This window comes from Ruditapes philippinarum, unplaced genomic scaffold, assembly GCF_026571515.1.
Source record: "Ruditapes philippinarum isolate M1 unplaced genomic scaffold, ASM2657151v2 ctg14_1_1_1_1, whole genome shotgun sequence".
Lineage (NCBI taxonomy): Eukaryota > Metazoa > Mollusca > Bivalvia > Venerida > Veneridae > Ruditapes > Ruditapes philippinarum.
The window spans coordinates 115,140-139,285 of NW_026851921.1; the positions used below are offsets into that span (position 1 = coordinate 115,140).

Below are 24,146 nucleotides of genomic sequence, written 5' to 3' on the forward strand. Positions count from 1 at the left end.
TAACATATACTGACATCATAGAATACATATGTAACTATAAGGACATCATAGAATACATATGTAACTATACTGACATCATAGAATACATATGTAACTATGACATCTAGACATAGAATACATATGACTATCATCATAGAATACATATGTAACTATAAGGACATCATAGAATACATATGTAACTATACTGACATCATAGAATACATATGTAACTATAAGGACATCATAGAATACATATGTAACTATACTGACATCATAGAATACATATGTAACTATAAGGACATCATAGAATACATATGTAACTATAAGGACATCATAGAATACATATGTAACTATAATGATATCATAGAATACATATGTAACTATAAGGACATCATGGAATACATATGTAAATGTAACTGCAATAAAATCATAGGAATATATATGTAACTATTATGACATCATAGAATACATATTAATATACCAATTTTGACCCTAGGGGTTATGAAAGATATACACTAGAACATGTTTCATGCAAAATATCCAAGCTCTTACTCTTTTGGATTTTCAAAAGAATATTTTTTTAAGTTTTTACTAATTACATGTATATCTAATGAAAATCAATAAACCCCTGGGGCGGGCCAGTTTTGACCCTAGGACTTTTATTTGAACAAACTTGGAGAAGGTGTTTCATTTTTCCAAATATCTAAGCTGTAGCGCTTTTGGATTGTCACAAAAAGATTTTTTTTTAGTTTTTACTATATACATTTAAGGAAAATCAATGACCCCTGGAGCGGGGTCAATTTTGACCCTAGGGTATTTATTTGAACAAACTTGGTAGACATCCATTAGAAGATGTTTCATGCCAAATATCTAAGCTCTAGCTCTTTCGTTTTTTTACAAGATTTTTAAGATTTTTTGTAAAAAAATCTTTCCGTTGCCATGGCATTTAATGGAATTTAATTCTTTGAACAACTTTGGTAGAGCTTCATGCAAGTTATACTATAGAACGGTTTAACGAGTTGGCTCTCAAAAAGGAACAATAACAATTTCTCAACCAAAATCACTGAAGCGTGTAGTGACTCAAATATTTTATAATGCAGCTGTCTTGTATATTTGTTCTAATATTGAACACTTGTTCTAATCTTGCATACTTGTTCTTATCTTGTATAATTGTTCTAATCTTATATACTTCTTCTTTTGTATACTTGTTCTAATTTTGTACACTTGTTCTTATCTTGTATATTTGTTCTTATAGTGTATACTTCTTCTTTTGTATAATCTTGTACACTTGTTCAAATCTTATATACTTGTTCTTATTTTGTATACTTGTTCTAAGTTTATACACTTTTTCTAATCTTGTACACTAGTTCTTATATTGTATACTTGTTCCAATCTTGTACACTTGTTCTAAATATCCAACACTGCCAGCATCCTATGCTTAAGCTCAAAACATTTTTCACCTCAGATCTTAGTATCTCCATAAAATTTCCATCATGTATTATTATATTTCTTCAGCAGCATTATCTGTTAAATTGTCACTAGCATTGTCTAATATATCAGTAATGTCTGGTTCCCTACTTTCTCTGCCTTCTGTTTCCTGTCCTTTTAACTCTTCTTCAGAATTACTAGCTGTTAAAATCTGTACCACTTTTTGTCGTTCTATCTCAAGTTCATCTGCATGTTCTTCTGCATACTTTCCTAAAAAATGTTAATATATAGTTTAATAAAAACTTACCAGGAGAGAGTTTCATATAAGCTCCAAGCTTTCTACTCAATCCTGAATGAAATTTATATATTGTAATATTGTCTGTAAATAATGATGAAGAAATAAATATTGTTTAAACCAATAAAAACTTTCATTAAATTATCAACAAAGTTTAAAGAAAACTTTCATTAAATTATCAACAAAGTTTAATGAAAACTTTCATTCAATTATCAACAAAGTTTAATGAAAACTTTCATTCAATTATCAACAAAGATTAATGAAAACTTTCATTCAATTATCAACAAAGTTTAATGAAAACTTTCATTCAATTATCAACAAAGTTTAATGAAAACTTTCATTCAATTATCAACAAAGTTTAATGAAAACTTTCAACCAATTATCAACAAAGATTAATGAAAACTTTCATTCAATTATCAACAAAGTTTAATGAAAACTTTCAACCAATTATCAACAAAGTTTAATGAAAACTTTCATTCAATTATCAACAAAGTTTAATGAAAACTTTCATTCAATTATCAACAAAGTTTAATGAAAACTTTCATTCAATTATCAACAAAGAGTAATGAAAATTTTCAACCAATTATCAACAAAGTTTAATGAAAACTTTCAACCAATTATCAACAAAGTTTAATGAAAACTTTCATTCACTTATCAACAAAGTTTAATGAAAACTTTCAACCAATTATCAACAAAGTTTAATGAAAACTTCCATTCAATTATCAACAAAGATTAATGAAAACTTTCATTCAGATATCAACAAAGTTTAATGAAAACTTACAACCAATTATCAACAAAGTTTAATGAAAACTTCCATTCAATTATCAACAAAGAGTAATGAAAATTTTCAACCAATTATCAACAAAAAACTTTCATTCAGTTATCAACAAAGTTTAATGAAAACTTCCATTCAATTATCAACAAAGTTTAATGAAAACTTTCAACCAATTATCAACAAAATTTAATGAAAACTTCCATTCAATTATCAACAAAGATTAATGAAAACTTTCAACCAATTATCAACAAAGTTTAATGAAAACTTCCATTCAATTATGAACAAAGATTAATGAAAACTTTCATTCAATTAAACAAAGTTTAATGAAAACAGCCATTCAATTATCAAACAAGAACGTGTTTGTTAAACACAAATGCCCCCGGCTCTGATTCTTGTCAGTAGCAATATTTCAAAAAATGTTTACCCATTCACTTAGTTATGGACAGAAACATTGCCAAAAAATTGTAAACACAAGTTATATAGCTTGACAGAGTCATGGCATTTTGTAATTGTGAAATACATAAGTTGCCAAGTCATTGCTATGACTTGTGAAGTGTCAACTTTATCAAATATATATAAATGTAAGAAATCTATACTTGGCACCCTTGACCTTGACCCACTGACACCTATAGAATATCATGCAAGTTATCTGCCTACCAAATATGAAATACACCTGTCAATAAATAAAGGCTGTATGGGCAAAAATGTTAAAATCTATTTTGAGCATTGATGAGCTTGACCAAACTGACCCCTACTCCATCCAAAGGAAGAATACCATGCAAGTTATCTTCCAACCAAATCTGAAATAAATCTGTCAATAAATAAAGGCTGTATGGGCAAAAGTGTAAAAATCTATTTTTTAGCACTTGTGACCTTGACCCAACTGACCCCTATCTCCATCCAAAGTAAGAATAACATGCAAGTTATCTTCCTACCAAATATGAAATATATCTGTCAATAAATAAAGGCTGTATGGGCAAAAGTGTAAAAATCTATTTTTAGCACTAGTGACCTTGACACACTGATCCCTAACTCAATCAAAAGGAAGAATATCATGCAAGTTATCTTCCTATCAAATATGAAATACACCTGTCAATAAATAAAGCCTGTATGGGCAAAAGTGTAAAATCTATTTTTAGCACAAGTGACCTTGACCCACTGATCCCTACCCCAATCAAAAGGATGAATACCATGCAAGTTATCTTCCTACCAAATATGAAATATATCTGTCAATAAATATAGGTTGTATGAGCAAAAGTGTAAATATCTATTTTTAGCACTGGTGACCTTGACCTAACTGACCACTAACTCCATCAAATTTTATGTTCCTATCAATTATAAATGACATCTGTCTATAGAATATGGTTAATACACCTGTAAAAATCTATTTTTAACATTGGTGACATTGACATTGGTGACATTGACCTTGACCTAAATGACCCCTTACTATACCCAAAGAAGGAGGACCTCCCTTGGCATGTTTGTATTAAACATGAAAGACATCAACCAAAAAATAAAGGCTGTATGAGCAAAAATGTTTAAATTTATTTTCTAAACTAGTGACCTTGACCCTAGAGACCACTTACTCCACAAAAATTAGAGGACCATTAAAGGTTTCCACCTACCAAATATGCAAGATATCATAAAATAAATTAAGCAATTAAGAGAAATTTACGATAAATCCAACTTGCCGGAATAGGTTAACCAGACAAGGCCCTATTTTCAAAGTGAAAAAAGGGCAATAACTGGGAAATATGGATGACACGGTTATATAACTTGGCAATATCATGTACTTTGTATTGATAAGTAAGTGTGGAAATTATGAAGCCATTAGTATAGATAGAACTTAAGATATTTCCAACTTGCCTTTTAAGGTTAACCATTATTCATTTTTTAAGTGCTGAAAAGGGCAATAACTTGGTAAATATGGAAGCCATAGTTATGAAACTTGACCAGATCATGTACTTTGTATTGATTAGTAAGTGTGTAAACTAAGAAGACATTGGTACAGGTAGATCTTAAGAAAAATCCAACTTGCCGTTCTAGGTTAACCTCGTACGGACGGACGGACGGACGGACGGACGGTTCAATTACTATATACCCGGGGGCATAAAAAGCTTAAAGGCCTGTTATGCCTTAAAAATGCTTTTATTCATATTTCTTCAAAGCTTATTTCTTTTTAGTGTATATTGATAACATTCAAAAAGTTACTCATTAGCCAATAACCTCGACCAACTTTTTCATCTGTGACTTTTTGAAAATATGCACAGTTATAGAGACATTACTATTTTGTATGGAAGTCAAATATTACTTTGTTTATATTTTGCTACTTCAATGACACATGATTTTACATTACCGCTTTTTTCTTCAGGTAACAAGCATCTAACATTCTCTAAAACCATTGATTAAACATTATACAATTCATGTTTGACCTTTCTAAAGAAGTAAAAAAATTATTTGTTTTGCATAATGTGCCTCATGACATCACATCATCAATTTTGAATAACAGTTCTGTTAATTTCTCTAATTTTGTTACATTTTTAACATGATGTATGATGACATTGACTTCCTTTTCCAAAAACAAGAGCAATATTTAGGTATGACAGCATTTATTTTTGCCTGTTATTCCACTTAGTTATGATATTCTTCTCATCCGCATTCAGATAAAGTCCAGCTACAGTGAAAATTTTATTTTAACAAGGGTGCCATAGTCACAAAATACGCCCGTTTACGAAAGCTTTAGATGGAGATGGGGGCATTATGGATAAGTGTTATCTAGCAAGCAAGTTTTTATTCTTGGTACTGTGTTGTTAAATGAACCTTAAAACAAATCAGTAGGGAAGATATGCACAGGATGTGTGACCTTGACCTTGGTCGCAGGGACCTGAATTTTATGCACGGCACTCAGCCTCACAATGATGAACATTTGTGCCAAATTATATTGAAATCCCTCTATGCATGTAGAAGTTTTGCTCCAGACAAGCGTTTTTCTATGAGCTCTAAGTGTGACCTTCACCTTTGACCTAGAGACTTGGTTCATGTGCAGGGCACTACGTCTCATGGTGGTGAACAATTCTATAAAGTAACATTAAAATTCCTCCATGCATGTAGAAAATATGCTCCGGACAACATCTGGATATTTAATCATCTCCAGTGACCTTGACCTTGCAAATATTAACCTAAATTAAATGTGTCACACCTGTAGTCATGATAGTTACCATTTGTGCTACAATCCATCAATAAATGATGACTAAATGGTCCCTATACACATCTTCAAATTTTTATCTGAACTTTGACCTCTATGTGTGACCTTGACTTTGGTCGCAGGGATCTGAATTTTGCGTGCGACACTCAGCCTCACAATGGTGAACATTTGTGCCAAGTTATATTGAAATCCCCCTATGAATGTAGAAGTTTTGCTCCGGACAAGCATTTTTCAATGAGCTCTAAGTGTGACCTTGACCTTTGACCTGGAGACCTGGAGCAATACATATCATGGTGGTGAACATTTCCATAAAGTATTATAAAAATTCTTCCATACATGTAGGAAATATGCTCCAGACAAAATCTGGATATTTCACCATCTTTAGTGACCTTGACCTTGACCTAAAGTACATGTGTCACAGCCGTAGTCACGATAGTTACCATTTGTGTTACAATCCCTCAATAAATGATGATTAAATCGTCCCTATACACATTTTCATATTTTTATCTAAACTTTGACCTCTATGTGTGACCTTGACCTTGGCTGCAGGGACCTGAATTTTGTGCGCGACACTCCGCCTCACAATGGTGAACATTTGTGCCAAGTTATATTGAAATCCCCCTATGAATGTAGAAGTTTTGCTCCGGACAAGCATTTTTCAATGAGCTCTAAGTGTGACCTTGACCTTTGACCTGGAGACCTGGAGCAATACATATCATGGTGGTGAACATTTCCATAAAGTATTATAAAAATTCTTCCATACATGTAGGAAATATGCTCCAGACAAAATCTGGATATTTCACCATCTTTAGTGACCTTGACCTTGACCTAAAGTACATGTGTCACAGCCGTAGTCATGATAGTTACCATTTGTGTTACAATCCCTCAATAAATGATGATTAAATCGTCCCTATACACATTTTCATATTTTTATCTAAACTTTGACCTCTATGTGTGACCTTGACCTTGGCTGCAGGGACCTGAATTTTGTGCGCGACACTCCGCCTCACAATGGTGAACATTTGTGCCAAGTTATATTGAAATCCCCCTATGAATGTAGAAGTTTTGCTCCGGACAAGCATTTTTCAATGAGCTCTAAGTGTGACCTTGACCTTTGACCTGGAGACCTGGAGCAATACATATCATGGTGGTGAACATTTCCATAAAGTATTATAAAAATTCTTCCATACATGTAGGAAATATGCTCCAGACAAAATCTGGATATTTCACCATCTTTAGTGACCTTGACCTTGACCTAAAGTACATGTGTCACAGCCGTAGTCATGATAGTTACCATTTGTGTTACAATCCCTCAATAAATGATGATTAAATCGTCCCTATACACATTTTCATATTTTTATCTAAACTTTGACCTCTATGTGTGACCTTGACCTTGGCTGCAGGGACCTGCATTTTGTGCGCGACACTCCGCCTCACAATGGTGAACATTTGTGCCAAGTTATATTGAAATCCCTCTATGCATGTGGAAGTTTTGCTCCGGACAAGCGTTTTTCAATGAGCTCTAAGTGTGACCTTGACCTTTGACCTAGAGACCTAGTTCATATGTGTGACATGGCTTCTCATAATGGTGAACATTTCTATGAAATTTCATTAAAATCCCTCCATGCGTGTAGGAGATATGCTCCGGACAAAATCTGGATATTTCATCATCTTTAGTGACCTTGACCTTGTATATATTGACCTAAATTATATGTATCACAGCCATAGTCTTGATAATGACCATTTGTGTTACAATCCCTCAATAAATGATGACTAAATGGTCCATATACACATCTTCATATTTTTATCAGAACTTTGACCTCTATGTGTGACCTTGACCTTGGCCGCAAGGACCTGAATCTTGCGCGCGACACTCCGCCTCACAATGGTGAACATTTGTGCCAAGTAATATTGCAATCCCTCTATACAAGTGGAAGTTTTGCTCCGGACAAGCATTTTTCAATGAGCTCTGTGACCTTGACCTTTGACCTAGAGACCTGGTTCATGTGCGCGACACTGCTTCTCATAGTGGTGAACATTTCTATGAAGTTTCATTAAAATCCCTCCATACATGTAGGAGATATGCTCCGGACAAAATTGGACGCCGCCCGCCCGCCAGGGGCGTTCCCATAATACGTCCTGTTTTTCAAACGGGCGTATAAAAATTTCACTAGTGGTTTATCAGAATATAATCATCTGATATATTACAGTAAAACACCGGAAAGCGTGAAATATCAACCAAAATTACCTTCAGCATTTATAGATTTTATTTCTGTTTCTTGTAGCCTTTTCTCTGCCTGCTCACTTTTCAATCTCTCTTCTGTTATCACCATCTCTAGCTTGTTTAATCTGTCTCCAACACTATTACCAATAATGTCAGCTCCTACCGACATAAAACAACACTATTACCAATAATGTCAGCTCCTACCAATATAATACAACACTATTACCAATAATGTAAGCTCCTACGACATAAAACAGCACTATTACCAATAATGTCAGCTCCTACCGACATAAACAACACTATTACCAATAATATCAGCTCCTACCAATATAAAACAACACTATGACCAATAATGTCAGCTCCTACCAACATAAAACAACACTATGACCAATAATGTCAGCTCCTACCGACATAAAACAGCACTATGACCAATAATGTCAGCTCCTACCAACATAAAACAGCACTATGACCAATAATGTCAGCTCCTACCAACATAAAACAGCACTATGACCAATAATGTCAGCTCCTACCAACATAAAACAACACTATGACCAATAATGTCAGCTCCTACCAACATAAAACAACACTATTACCAATGTCAGCTCCTACCAACATAAAACAACACTATTTCCAATAATGTCAGCTCCTACCAACATAAAACAACACTATCACCAATAATGTCAGCTCCTACCAACATAAACAACACTATTACCAAGAATGTCAGCTCCTACCAACATAAACAACACTATTACCAATAATGTAAGCTCCTACCAACATAAAACAACACTATTACCAATAATGTCAGCTCCTACCAACATAAAACAACACTATTACCAATAATGTCAGCTCCTACCAACATAAAATACACTATTACCAATAATGTCAGCTCCTACCAACATAAAACAACACTATTACCAATAATGTCAGCTCCTACGACATAAAACAGCACTATTACCAATAATGTCAGCTCCTACGACATAAAACAGCACTATTACCAATAATGTCAGCTCCTACCGACATAGAACAGCACTATTACCGATAATGTCAGCTCCTACCAACATAAAACAACACAATTACCAATAGTGTCAGCTCCTACTGACATAAAACAACACTAATACCAACTAGAACTATCACTAAATGTGATTAATACCCCCACAAGTCTGCTTCGGAAATGAGGATGTTACTAGTAACAGAATACCTTGTAATAGAATTGAAACATAGAGTTATGGTTGTGGGCAATTAAAGATAATTGTGGTTCATGTATGTTGCATTTCCTTTCAATGTGGTTGGCCATTGATGAAGTTTAATTGAATTACTCTGTAATAAGTCCAGAAAGACAAAGAAAAAGAACAAAGGGCAATAACTCTATAAATACTGAAGATAGAGTTATAGTTCTTGTGCACTGCACTTCCTCTTATTGTGCTTGACCATTGTATGAAGTTGTTTTGAATTCCAACCAGTACGTTTTAAGTTATGCTCCGGACAAGGAAAAGTATCAAAGGGCAGTAACTCTGTATTTTGTCAAAATGGAGTTATGGCTCTTGTGCACTGCACTTCCTTTTAATGTCCTTGACAACTGTATGAAGTTGTACTGAATTCCAAACAGTAGTTTTCAAGTTATGCTCTGGACAAGGAAAAGTAACAAAGGGCAATAACTCTGTAATTAGTCAAGATGGAGTTATGGTTCTTGTGCACTGCACTTCCCCTTATTGTGCTTGGCCATTGTATGAAGTTGTTTTGAATTCCAACCAGTAGTTTTAAAGTCATGCTCTGGACAAGGAAAAGAAACAAAGGGCAGTAACTCTGTAATAAGTCAAAATGGAGTTATGGTTCTTGTGCACTGCACTTCCTCTCAATGTGCTGGACCATTGTATGAAGTTATAATGAATTGCAACAATTAGTCTTCAAGTTATGGTCCGGACAAAAGAAAGCAATGGAAAAGTAATAAAGGGCAATAACTCTGTAATTACTTTAGATAGAGTTATGGTTCTTATGCACTGCACTTCCTCTCAATGTGCTTGACCATTGTATGTAGTTATATTGAATTCCAACCATTAGTCTTCAAGTTATGGTCCGGACAAAAAAAAGAAGGCAATGGAAAAGCAACAAAGGGCAATAACTCTGTAATTACTTTAGATAGAGTTATGGTTCTTGTGCACTGCACTTCCCCTTATTGTGTTTGACAATTGTATGAAGTTGTTTTGAATTCCAACCAGTAGTTTTCAAGTTATGCCACGGACAAGGAAAAGTAACAAAGGGCAATAACTCTGTAATTAGTCAAGATAGAGTTATGTTTCTTACGCCCTGCACTTCCTCTCAATGTGCTTGACCATTGTATGTAGTTATATTGAATTCCAACATTAGTCTTCAAGTTATGCTCCGGACAAGGAAAATGCAACGGACAAAAAAAAAAAGCAAATGGAAAAGCAACAAAGGGCAATAACTCTGTAATTACTTTAGATAGAGTTATGGTTCTTGTGCACTGCACTTCCCCTTATTGTGTTTGACAATTGTATGAAGTTGTTTTGAATTCCAACCAGTAGTTTTCAAGTTATGCCCCGGACAAGGAAAAGTAACAAAGGGCAATAACTCTGTAATTAGTCAAGATAGAGTTATGGTTCTTATGCACTGCACTTCCTCTCAATGTGCTTGACCATTGTATGTAGTTATATTGAATTCCAACCATTAGTTTTCAAGTTATGCTCCGGACAAGGAAAATGCAACGGACGTCTGGACCGACCGACCGCCCGACCGACCACCGGGTGACTCCTATATACCCCCCCAAACTTCGTTTTTGGGGGTATAATAATGTAAGCTCCTATGACATAAACAGCACTATTACCAATAATGTCAGCTCCTACCGACATAAAACAGCACTATTACCAATAATGTCAGCTCCTACCAACATAAAACAGCACTATTACCAATAATGTCAGCTCCTACCAACATAAAACAACACTATGACCAATTATGTCAGCTCCTACTGACATAAAACAACACTATGACCAATAATGTAAGCTTGTACAACATAAAACAGCACTATTACCAATAATGTCATCTCCTACTGACATAAAACAACACTATTACCAATAATGTCAGCTCCTACCAACATAAAACAACACTATGACCAATAATGTCAGCTCCTACCAATATAAAACAACACTATGACCAATAATGTCAGCTCCTACAGACATAAAACAACACTAATACCAATAATGTCAGCTCCTACCAACATAAAACAACACTAAGACCGAAATTGTCAGCTCCTACCAACATAAAACAGCACTATTACCAATAATGTCAGCTCCTACCGACATAAAACAACACTATTACCAATGGTTTCAGCTCCTACCAACATAAAACAATACTATGACCAATAATGTCAGCTCCTACCAACATAAAACAACACTATTACCAATAATGTCTGCTCCTACCGACATAAAACAACACTATGACCAATAATGTCAGCTCCTACCAACATAAAACAACACTATTACCAATAATGTCAGCTCCTACCAACATAAAACAACACTCGGAGATATTGTTTATCTACAGTTCAGGGATTTGGAACAAAAAATACAACAAAAAAGCAATGTTTGAATATAAGTTTGCCATTTCTGGAATGAGTTACTACTATATGTCATGATGTCATGTGTTCATATAGTCTATGGCCACGTGTTCATATAGTCTATGATTACACATGTCTTCTATGGTCCCATATTCATATAGTCTTTAGCCATGTGTTCATTAGTCTATGGTTACGTGTTAAAATAGTCTATGTTCATGTGTTCATATAGTCTATGGTTTCGTGTTCAAATAGTCTGGTCATGTGTTCATATAGTCTATGGTAACAGGTTCATATAGTCTATGGTCATTTTTATATGGTCTATGGTCACAAGTTTATATAGTCTATGGTCACATGTTTATAAAATCTATGGTCATTTGTTCATATGTTCTATGGTCACATGTTCATATAATCTATGGTCATGTCTTCATATAAGTCTATGGTGATTACCTTGATTTCAGCTAAAATTAAACTTCACCTGTGTTTAAAAATAATGTGTGTCCTAAGTTTAATAAGCGTCCATCTGCCCTTTCAGGCATTGAGAGTACGGACCAAAAATGGTTCAATATAACATACTTAAATGCCAAATATAAACACAACCATTGATATCCTTCAAAAATAATCATACGGAAAGCTATTGTTTACTGGCAGATTTTTTACCATAATAACGTCCAGAAGTCACATGTCTTTGGGCATATAAAAAGAAAATAATTAAGAATTCATTCCAATGTAATATAAAACTCACCTGTCATGTATGAAATTTCTGCTGCATTATTTACTAGTGCTTGACACCTGCTAAACAACATCTCTAAATCCTGAAATATATGTACATACATTGTAATAGCTTCATCCATCAATATGATACAAACATTATGAAACCATTTCTTTAGTTTATATAAAATGTATACATTTAACCCATTACTTCATATACACGCCTTTTAACGCCTTTTTCACCCCCCCCCCCCTTTTTTTGTTGTCTCAAATGATGAAAAAATGCCTTATTTAGGCCCCAAACACTTGTTTTTGTTTGAGAAATGTTGTTAAAAAAAGTGAGCTCTTTTTCGGCGCGGCCCCCCAACCAAAAGATACATCAGGGGGTTGCCAGAAGGGGGATGTGCCCCCTTCTGTTTGGGGGGGTTTGAAGGGGGGCGGAGTCCCCCTCATCGCCAAGAAAATTTTGGACTTGTGAGAGGCTGTAAATGACCCCAGATTGATCATAAGGTAATGTGTAACCAACGCTGAAAAGCATTTGACTCTATCTCAATCCATTGAGAAGTTGCAGCACTTTGAAATCAATTTTGATGAAAAAAATCAACGCAAAATAGTGATTTTTGGCAATTTTGAGATGTCCCCTCGTTGCCATGGTAACAGAAAATTTAAGCCTGAGCATGTTGTTGCAAGGGCAATGGTCCAGTCAACATTTGTGCCAAGTTTGATTAGTGTTGAAGCAGTTTTTATAGTATCATAGCAATTTGAACTTGTAACGGGAGACTTTTCAATGAAAACAGCCATTTTTCACAAAATGCTCATGAAGTAATGGGTTAAGTCAATTTACCATGTTTACCAGTCTCCAGCCCCAAATCACATTTTTTAACAAATTAAATAAAAATCTGTCTAGGGATGAGTACAAAACTTTGACGAATTAAAGTTAGGTACCTGTCTAGCATAACCATGTTTTCAATGTTTGTTTTACTTTACTTTTTAATTGGAATATAGGCCTGAATGTAACACCTTTTCTCATGTTTATTCAAAATTTCATAGCAGTTTTACAGCCCTTTTTTATTTTGAATATAATTCAGATCCAATAAGAAATGTTAAGATGATTTTATCAATGATATAGAACTACCCAACCTTTTCAACGTCATCTGCAAATATATTGTTCAGAAGTATTGATTTACCTGGAATGGGGTCACTATCACTGCGGTATACCGTACCCCGGATGTTGCTCAATATAATGAGGACTTTCATCTTATTTCGCGACTCTGAACGGGGAACCAAGATAAGTTCAACGACAAAATTTTAAAACTTATGGCTATTTCATTTAACTTAACAGGTTTTAATTATCTAGAAGTACTTTTTGTAGTTCTAAAAGACATGAAAGTAAACCAGGTATTTGTAAAAACTACCCCTAAACGATCGGCTGCTCACTAGAAATTATTGACCGCAATACTTTAGAAATGATTTTATTACCAAAATAAAAAAGTTTTGAATCAAGCAATTTTTTGCATGTTTTTCACACCTTTGGCTCTCATAAATGTCCTAATTACAATCACACCTTTGGCTCTCATAAATGTCCTAATTACAATCACACCTTTGGCTCTCATAAATGTCCTAATTACAATCATACCTTTGGCTCTCATAAATGTCCTAATTACAATTGCTTATTGTACTTGACAGTCAAATTGAACAAGCGTTATAACATACATGGCACTCTATAAATCTAGATCTACATGTATTTTTTTTTGGGGGGGGGGGGGGGGGAGCGCCAAGGTCTATGAGCGCTATACTGAGATTAGAGTTATAACGGAGAGAGATATTTCGAGGCTACAGTGTACCTTGTGGTGACAAATGAGTGTAGAACATTTGACACTAAAACTATGAAATGATGTTGAAAAGGGCCTTCAAAATCTATACAAGAATATTTAATTTAGAAAATAGGAATTACACGAAAAAAAAATCAAATAATTGTTCTTGCCATTGTAGGTCCCCTTAAAAGAAATAGCAATAGTAACTTCTTAGAATAATTCTTTCAGGCAAAACCTGAACCAAGGTTGTAGACAAAGAGGCCAACTAACTTGTGACTAAACAGCTCCCTATAGTCTTCGAAATATTTATCACTATTTTCACCAGTAAAGCAAGATAAATGTGTATATGAAATATATCAGAGAATTAAAAAAAATGTTGTCTGTTAGGGACACACAGACTTTAAGTATTTACAGGAGATATAGAAATCCATTTCGTTTAATGAAACCAACAGAGCAGGAATGAAAATCTCACTCCCTATGGATTATTAGTAGATGTTTCCAACTCTGCATATTTTGCACATATAGTGTCAATAAGTATACACAATAAGAAATATTTAAGAATGTAGTAAATTCTATGTGTTTACTCCTTGCATTTAATTGAAATTAATAACCAATGCTAGTTACACTAAAAAGAAATAATTGTGATGCCGGCCAGCAACTCCAAAGCAAAAATCGGTACACAGACACATGTGAATTTATTCTCTAAATGCGCTGTCATCTGAAATTCTTTTTTTAATTGAACATTTACAACATAATATTTATCATCGTTATCACATTTCATTTGATTGTAGTTTTTCTTTTAAGGTAGTATATATGCACAAAAACATTGAATTTGTCTGATCCAAGCTTATTTATTATGCGAGCAAAGAAACGAATTTACCTCCTAATTACATTTCAAAGCTTATAATGTCTCAACATTTGACTAGAAAATCATCAAAGTATTTGTTTTTCTATAAAATTTATATCAAACAAATTCAAAATGACTAAATATCGTCGCTGAACTTACCTTTGTTCCCCATTCAAAGTCGCGAAATGTAATGAAAGTCCTCATAATATCGAGCAATTTCCAGGGTACGGTATACCCGCAGTGGTTATTGCACATGGCCATTCAAACTAGAATTCCCCAGGTGGTGCTGATTTCTAAATGTGGCATGTTCTCTAAGGTAACTTTAAACAACAGACACATCTTCAAAACACATAAATCGCTGTATTACTTTAACTGCTGTGTTGCATAGAAAACAAATGTCCCTCTGATTTAATGAAGTAACATAGATGCCGTACTGGTAAAAATAGACCGTACTGGACGAAAATTATAATGGGCCGGAAAACTACTAGAGGCCGGAAAGCTGCTAGGGCCGGAAACTGCTAGGAATCCAGTAACTACGTAACTCTCACAGAAATAATAGAAAATATCTGCACATCATTTACAAGAAGATTTTCTTTGCTGTTGTCAAAAACTACAGCAGTTCTAGACAAGAGCCACCGCCTGGATCATTTTTATATGTAATATACATACAGTAAAGTACATATAATTCTACATTTACCACTAACTTACATCTCTTTTCTTCTTACTACTGGCAACAAGACTTCGTCCTTCAAGAACAAGATCCCATAATCTAGCTTCTTCTTGGGAATTGCCAAGAATGGTGAGCTTAAGTTCAAGCAGAAATACTAATGCCAACAAAGCCTAAAAACAATATAAGATAAATATTAACCTGAAGCAAGTTCAGTAATTCTTTTTGTTGTTTAATATCATTTAATATTATTCAGACAATATTCAAATTAGTTATAAAATGCCAATACTGGATATGTTGAATTTTAGCATATTTCTTAAAACACATTAGTTTCTACATTAATATTAACTACTTACATAGGTAATTAAGCTAGAAACACTGTCCAGAAAATAACTGTATTTTGTTACAAACTGCATTACCAGTAGTTAAAACAGATTTTATTTCTCAGAATAAATATACATGTTACAATTTACAATATACACAAAGCATTTCAAATATTCTTACAAAGACAGGATTAGAATGAAATACAAATTGTCTTATGAAATTCTTCTCCTTTAAATGGCATTATTCATCAAAGGGAACTAACTCTGCATGTGTCACCACTAAAAGTCGGTACCCAGTGTCAACAATCAAATACTGTAAGCTGATGAGACATCCTTAGGGGAAGGTTACGACACAACATCTCAAATTCAAGGCTGAGAAAATCCTCATTCAAATTTAGCAGGGAAAATTCAATAATGAGCAAATACAAATGTACCTCCTTATATTCTGAATCTGCATGTTGTAGAGCCAGAGCAGTTTGTGTGAGAAGTGTAACAGCATTTTCTGCAGTCGATATACTCGATGAATGTATAAGATATTCTCTTGTTAGCTTAGATGCATCGGGCTCCTGCAATATAAACAAATATTTATCACTATACTACACATGAATATCAATAAGTCATGTGGTATAGGCACCGTGTTAATGCTGAGCTGAAAAGGGTTACTGTTGTTTTTTTTGCTTAGATGGAAAGGGGCCCAGTCCTATAGAAGTGGAGTAAAAAAGCTTGAATGAGCTAAAAAGGCATTTTTCTTCAATGTTTAATGTAGGCTGTCTGATAATTTTTTCTCTTATTTAATATCTTGTTGTACAAAAGAATTTGTATAATAGTTAGATACTAACTAGAAATGTGTCGTCACGCCACGGATGCCCCCGCTTGCAGTCAAAATTTCAGATGTTATAATATTTAGTTCCAAATTTGTTTGCACAAACTAGAACTGCCACTGTCATGGCATACCCCCGCATACCACTTTGTCAGGACAACTTCCCTGCCAAATCTGAGGTTACGAAGCCAGTGCATTGCTAAGTTATGTATTCTACATGCTTCAAATGTGAAAATGTCAAGATCAATACACTGCAGACAGGCATTCTTAAGCAATTGAGGGGAAAAGAATTTTTTTAGTCAAGGTCCCTGTGACCTTGACCTTTGACCCAGTGACCTCAAAATCAATAGGGGTTTCCTTATGGTCATCATCAACCTCCATGCCAAATATGAAGACTGTGGGTCAAAAGTTCTTAAGTTAATAAACGGACAAACTTTTTGAAGTCAAAGTCCATGTGACCTTAACCTTTAACCCAGTGACCCTAAAATCAATAGGGGTCACCTACTAATCATGACTAACCTCCATGCCAAATATGAAGACTATGGGTCAAAGGAATCTTAAGTTATTAGGCGGACAAGCTTTTTGAAGTCAAGGCCCCTGTGACCTTGACCTTTGACCTGGTGTGCTCAAAATCAATAGGGGTCATCTACTCATCATGACTAACCTCCATGCCAAATATGAAGACTGTGGGTCAAAGGAATCTTAAGTTATTGGGCGTACAAGCTTTTTGAAGTCAAAACCCCTGTGACCTTGACCTGGTGACCTCAAAATCAATAGGGGTCATCTACTCATTATGACTAACCTCCATGCCAAATATGAAGACTGTGGGTCAAAGGAATCTTAAGTTATTGGGCGTACAAGCTTTTTGAAGTCAAAACCCCTGTGACCTTGACCTGGTGACCTCAAAATCAATAGGGGTCATCTACTCATCATGACTAACCTCCATGCCAAATATGAAGACTGTGGGTCAAAGGAATCTTAAGTTATTGGGCGGACAAGCTTTTATAGTCAAGGTCCCTGTGACCTTTGACCTGGTGACCTCAAAATCAATAGGGGTATTCTACTCATCATGACTAACCTCCATGCCAAATATGAAGACTGTGGGTCAAAGGAATCTTAAGTTATTGGGCGGACAAGCTTTTTGAAGTCAAGGCCCCTGTGACCTTGACCTTTGACCCAGTGACCTCAAAATCAATAGGGGTCATCGACTCATCATGACTAACCTCCATGCCACATATAAAGACTGTGGGTCAAAGGAATCTTAAGTTATTGGGCGGACAAGCTTTATGAAATCAAGTCCCCTGTGACCTTGACCTTTGACCTGGTGACCTCAAATCAATAGGGGTCATCTACTCTTCCCAAATATGAAGACTGTGGGTCAAAGGAATCTTAAGTTATTGGGCGGACAAACTTTTTGAAGTCAAGGCCCCTGTGAACTTGACCTTTGACCTGGTGACCTCAAAGTCAATAAGGGTCATCTATTAATTATGACTAACCTCCATGCCAAATATGAAGACTGTGGGTCAAAGGAATCTTAAGTTATTGGGCGTACAAGCTTTTTGAAGTCAATGCCCCTGTGACCTTGACCTTTGACTTGGTGACCTTAAAATCAATAGGGGTCATCTACTAATCATCACTAACCTCCATGCCAAATATGAAGACTGTGGGTCAAAGGAATCCTAAGTTATTGGGAGGACAAGAAAAAACCGACGGACGCCCGACGGATCTGATTCCAGTATACGGGGGTTATACTTTTTGACAACTTTTTTGTGCGGGGTATAATAAGACAATATTAAATGAAAGGAGCAATGTATAGGAGCATAGACTAAATAGATAACAAAATATAGCTGTGGTAGCAGCAACTGGGAGTGACAAACTATAAAAGTTTTAAGCCACTTCAGCCACGGACATATTGACACTTTACCAAATTTACCCCATTTTAAATACTTCAGAATAAGTATTATTTATACATATTTGAAAAATAATTATTATACATTTAAATCATTGAATGTATTCTATCAAAGACTGAAAAAAATAATTCATTACTGCATTCATATACAAGCAAATCTGTTGAATTTGTATCCCCCGCCGAGCACTGGTTATAACAAACACAACAACTGGAGATATAAGCCTTTATTTACATAAATTTATCATGGCATGCAAATTTCCTTTTCACATTGATGGTTTCTATACAGTCTTGTTGAAATCAATCCAGCAGTTGAGAAGAAATAGCAATATTGCTCTATATGCATACTGCATAACTAATCAAGGGTATAACTCTGTCTTGATGGGTCTGACCGGAACAAGGCAATGATATGAGCATCTCCCATTGGTATTGGTTGTTCCAATTAAGTTTCTTTGAATTCCAGCCAGTTCTTGCAGAAAAATAGCGCAGAAACGATTATTGCTCTATATGATAACTGCATAATGAATCAAGGGCCATAACTCTATGTTGAAGGGTCTGACCGGAACAAGGTTGAGATAAGCACATCTCCTCTTGGTATTGATGTTTCCAATAAAGTTTTGATAAATTCCAGCCAGTAGTTGCAGAGAAATAGTGCGGAAATGATTATTGTCTATATGCCTACTGCATAACTAATCAAGGCCAATAACTCTGTCTTTGAACAAGGCAACAACATGCACATCTCCTCTTGGTATTGATGGTTCCCATAAAGTTTCGTTCAATACCGTCCAGAAGTTGCAGAGAAATAGGGCTGAAACAATTATTGCTCTATATGCATACTGCATAACTAATCAAGAGCCATAACCCCTGTCTTAAAGGATCTGATTGAAACAAGGCTATAATATGCGCATCTCCTCTTAGTATTGATTGTTCCCATTAAATTTCATTGAATTCCAGCCAGTAGTTGCAGAGAAATGGTGCAGATAACGATTATTACGCTATATGCATACTGCATAACTAATCAAGGGCCATAACTCTTTCTTGATGGGTCTGACCGGAACAAGGCAATGATATGAGCATCTCCCATTGGTATTGGTTGTTCCAATTAAGTTTCTTTGAATTCCAGCCAGTTCTTGCAGAAAAATAGCGCAGAAACGATTATTGCTCTATATGATAACTGCATAATGAATCAAGGGCCATAACTCTATGTTGAAGGGTCTGACCGGAACAAGGTTGAGATAAGCACATCTCCTCTTGGTATTGATGTTTCCAATAAAGTTTTGTTAAATTCCAGCCAGTAGTTGCAGAGAAATAGTGCGGAAATGATTATTGTCTATATGCCTACTGCATAACTAATCAAGGCCAATAACTCTGTCTTTGAACAAGGCAACAACATGCACATCTCCTCTTGGTATTGATGGTTCCCATAAAGTTTCGTTCAATACCGTCCAGAAGTTGCAGAGAAATAGGGCTGAAACAATTATTGCTCTATATGCATACTGCATAACTAATCAAGAGCCATAACCCTGTCTTAAAGGATCTGATTGAAACAAGGCTATAATATGCGCATCTCCTCTTAGTATTGATTGTTCCCATTAAATTTCATTGAATTCCAGCCAGTAGTTGCAGAGAAATGGTGCAGATAACAATTATTACGCTATATGCATACTGCATAACTAATCAAGGGCCATAACTCTTTCTTGATGGGTCTGACCGGAACAAGGCAATGATATGAGCATCACCCCTTGGTATTGGTTGTTCCAATTAAGTTTCTTTGAATTCCAGCCAGTTCTTGCAGAAAAATAGCGCAGAAACGATTATTGCTCTATATGAATACTGCATAATGAATCAAGGGCCATAACTCTATGTTTAAGGGTCTGTCCGGAACAAGGCAGAGATAAGCACATCTCCTCATGGTGTTGATGGTTCCAATAAAGTTTTGTTAAACTCCAGCCAGTAGTTGCAGAGAAATAGTGCGGAAATGATTATTGCTCTATCATATGCATAATGCATAACAAATCAAGGGCAATTTCTCTAAGTTAAAGGGTCTGACCCGAACAAGGCAATGATATGCGCATTTCCTTTTGGTTTTGATGGTTCCCATAAAGTTTCATGTAATTCCAGCCAGTAGTTGCAGAGAAATAGCAGGAAAGCGATTATTGCTCTGTATGTATACTGCATAACTAATCAATGGCCATAACAGTATTGAAGGGTCTGGCCAGAACAAGGCTATAATATGCGCATCTTCTCTTGGTATTGATGGTTTCCATAAAGTTTCATTGAATTCCAGCCAGCAGTTGCAGAGAAATAGCGCGGAAATGATTATTGCTCTATATGCATACTGCATAACAAATCAAGGTCCATAACTCTGTGTTCAAGGGTCTGACCGAAACAAGGCCAGAAGTTGCAGAGGAGTAGCATAGAAACGATTATTGCTTTATATGCATACTGCATAACTAATCAAGGGCCATAACTCTGAGTTAATGGGTCTGACCAGAACAAGGCGATGATATGGCATCTGCTTTTGATATTGAAGTTTTGTTGAATTTCAGCCAGTAGTTGCATAGATCGAGTGCGAAAACGAAATTCGGACGGACGGATAGATGGATGGAAGAAAAGACGAATGGAAGGACAGACCGACAACGCCAAAACAATATCCCCCTCCTAATTCCATCAGTGGGTGATTATTAATACAGTTTGTAAAAAGACAGCTGACTAATGCTTAAATGGTGGAATTAATGACATAATGAAGTCAAAACCTATTTGAATTTGAACCGAGTGATGCTCCCCGAATAGGTTTTGGACACAGAAAAGTATACCTCTTGTAGTGTAAGAGTTATGTCCCGGACAAAAATCAAAGTTTAAAATCAAGAAGGCAATAACTCCAAAGAGGCAAGGCGGAATTATTGTTCTTTTGCACTGCATATCTACCAAATGAGATCTATCTACCTACAAAGTGTCTTGTTCACTTTTAAAAAATAGCACAATATCTTAGCCCAACAAATTGTGCGCTTGAGGGCTTTTAATAATAATAGATGATGGTCGTCCGAAGACAGACATCTATGTAATATAAGATTGTAAAATTGGTTGGTCTTGCAGTGGAAATATTGAGATTTATCATACACAATATCTCAACTGATACATGTAGTACAATGAGTTGGACTAACCACAGACACTTGGGGTGGGGAGCTTAAAACACCTTTAAAATCCAAATAAAATGTATATTTGTCAATCCCAGCACTATAATAATATTATTATAGACATTGAAATATGAATTTTTTTCAAAACGGCTTATATTAAGTTTTTTTGATATATACTGTATGATCAGTACATGTGCTGGGATTGACAAATATACAATTTTATTTGGACTTTAAAGGCGTTTTAAGCTCCACACCCAAAGTGTCTGTAGTACTAACTATAAAAGTAGTCCTATGAATATGACATCACTATGAGATATTTTTGCTTCTGGGCTTGTTATATTTTATGTCTGTCAAGTCTGTAACGTCCGATATATTAGACTAACTATAAAAAGTGCACTTCACTTAACTTGAACTGATATTTAAAAACCTGGGCATTAGACCTCATGGACTTGGACTTAAGATTTGCTTTACCTTTAAAATACACCAGTGTTTATCATTTAATAGTTACTCTATCTAAATTTCCCCAAAGGGGTACGGCTCATTGAATGTTCACAAAATATGTATTTGATAGGTAGTAAATATTTAATAATCACAATATGAATTCTTAAATCAATTTCCCACATCTTACCAAACCTATATTTTAACTAAAATATATTATAGACATATATAAATTTTTTACGCTTATATATAGTTTGTAATAATGGAAAACTTTGAAAATATACATTTTTGACTTAGGATAATGTTCGAGCTCATGATGTCACAAATTGTATTGATGTAGAAACATTTCCTAAGTAGAAGAATTCTAAGTCCTTCCATAACAATACTATAATATAATCACTATATATGGGGTTTTATTTTTTTAGTGTAAGTGGAATTAGAACTTAGAATTCTATTTGGGTTGACTTAGGCTGATAAATTTGTTTACCTTACAAATACACCATGTTTAATCATTAATAGCGTACTCTTCTAAATTTCCTATCCGAAAACTACCACACTTTAGTTACCTGTATTTTACGCCTTCCATCACATGACAACTTCGTAGCTACTGCTGAACTGAAACAAAACGTTGTATATTTGTGTTTGACTGTTTTAGATCGCGTCAAACATTTGATTTTATTGAAAAAATGAGCACAAGATTTACATGATCTGAAATTCATTTTTGGGTAAGGAGTAAATACGTACATAATACACATCGTTGTCATCACGGGTAGCCGTGAAGGAGGGTTAGGGGTTCATGATCCTCCACATTCAAACTGTGATGTGAGACTTTTTTGTGTGTGTGAAAATCTCAAAAAGCCAGTGAAAGTCATCAAGAATTTGACTCATTACCTGTTCTAGAAAACAAGTAAAATGCAAAACTCCATCGGGAATAGGGCCCATGCATTACCTCTCATAAGAATTGTGTGACCCTCACTTGTAGAAAAGGATGGATCTGCATTTTTTTTACTATTGCAACAAAATAGTGTAAAAACTGATATTAATTTTAATTAAAAAAGGAGACATATGGTCCATTATAATGCAACTTTTCTCACTTAAGACCATCATCTAGTAAATTTGCTGGGTCATATTGTCACATTTTTTGCCAGTTATTTTGTTAAATTGCAAAATGAACTCAAAGATGATTCTCTTTTATAATGTTAACTTGACATCTGGAATCCTATGGTACCTCTTATTAAATATTTTAGTATAATGTATCAGACAAATACATGTATATGAGGCCTATTTTGGTTTTGTAAGACAAACGTACCTCATGATCCTGTGACGCTGCAGAGGCTATACATTTTCAGAGATTTAAAATAACTCGATGTCTAAAGGTAGATTCTGAGATACTTTTTACTGGTCAAGTGTTCTAGTCACCATTTAAACATCACTTCTGTCAAACTTAAAAATGCTATGAATCTAAAAAATCTGCTAATCATGGGTCATAATTAACCATCCTAGGAAAATTGAAGCTAACACCCAATCCTACCTGTGAAATATTTAAGGCATTAGTGAGCATTTGAGTAGAGTCACAAAAGTTCTGAAAGCTATTACAATAGGATCCTAACAATTGAAAGACTCCTTACATTATAGGGGAATCCAGGCCAATGCAAGTGATTAAAATTTTGTGACATATACCAGTAAGCATTCAGCAACTCGGTGACCCCTTACCACTGATTATAAACCAAGGTTATCTCAAGATAATAAGTAGAAATCCATTTTCACTTGTAATTCCACATTTTCATGGACCTATTGAACCCCAGACGGATTAGGTAGTCTTGAATACATTTCAATTTTTAAGTGAATTAAGTTGACAAAATATCTGTCAAAACAACTTTTTCATATTTGAGCCTTAACACTGTTTTCTACCAGCAGAAAAACAAAGTTACAAACCTGTACAAAACTATGCATGCCATAAAGTCCCAGAAAAAAGGTAACTGTCCTGGAGCAACAACATGCTCATTCATATT

The 24,146-nt window shown here is 34.9% G+C and overlaps 1 protein-coding gene across 1 annotated transcript; it reads right to left on the bottom strand.

The window, feature by feature from the left end:
* Positions 1–251: 251 nt before the first annotated feature.
* Positions 252–22,866, bottom strand: LOC132742691 (uncharacterized). The gene is made up of 6 exons (XM_060731160.1): positions 22,701–22,866; positions 16,268–16,399; positions 15,552–15,683; positions 12,217–12,286; positions 7,931–8,065; positions 252–1,677 (listed from the first exon to the last, which is right to left on the bottom strand). Exons 1-6 carry the CDS (start codon positions 22,851–22,853, stop codon positions 1,481–1,483), a joined length of 819 nt encoding a protein of 272 aa, XP_060587143.1. The 5' UTR covers positions 22,854–22,866; the 3' UTR covers positions 252–1,480.
* Between the last annotated feature and the right edge of the window lie 1,280 nt (positions 22,867–24,146).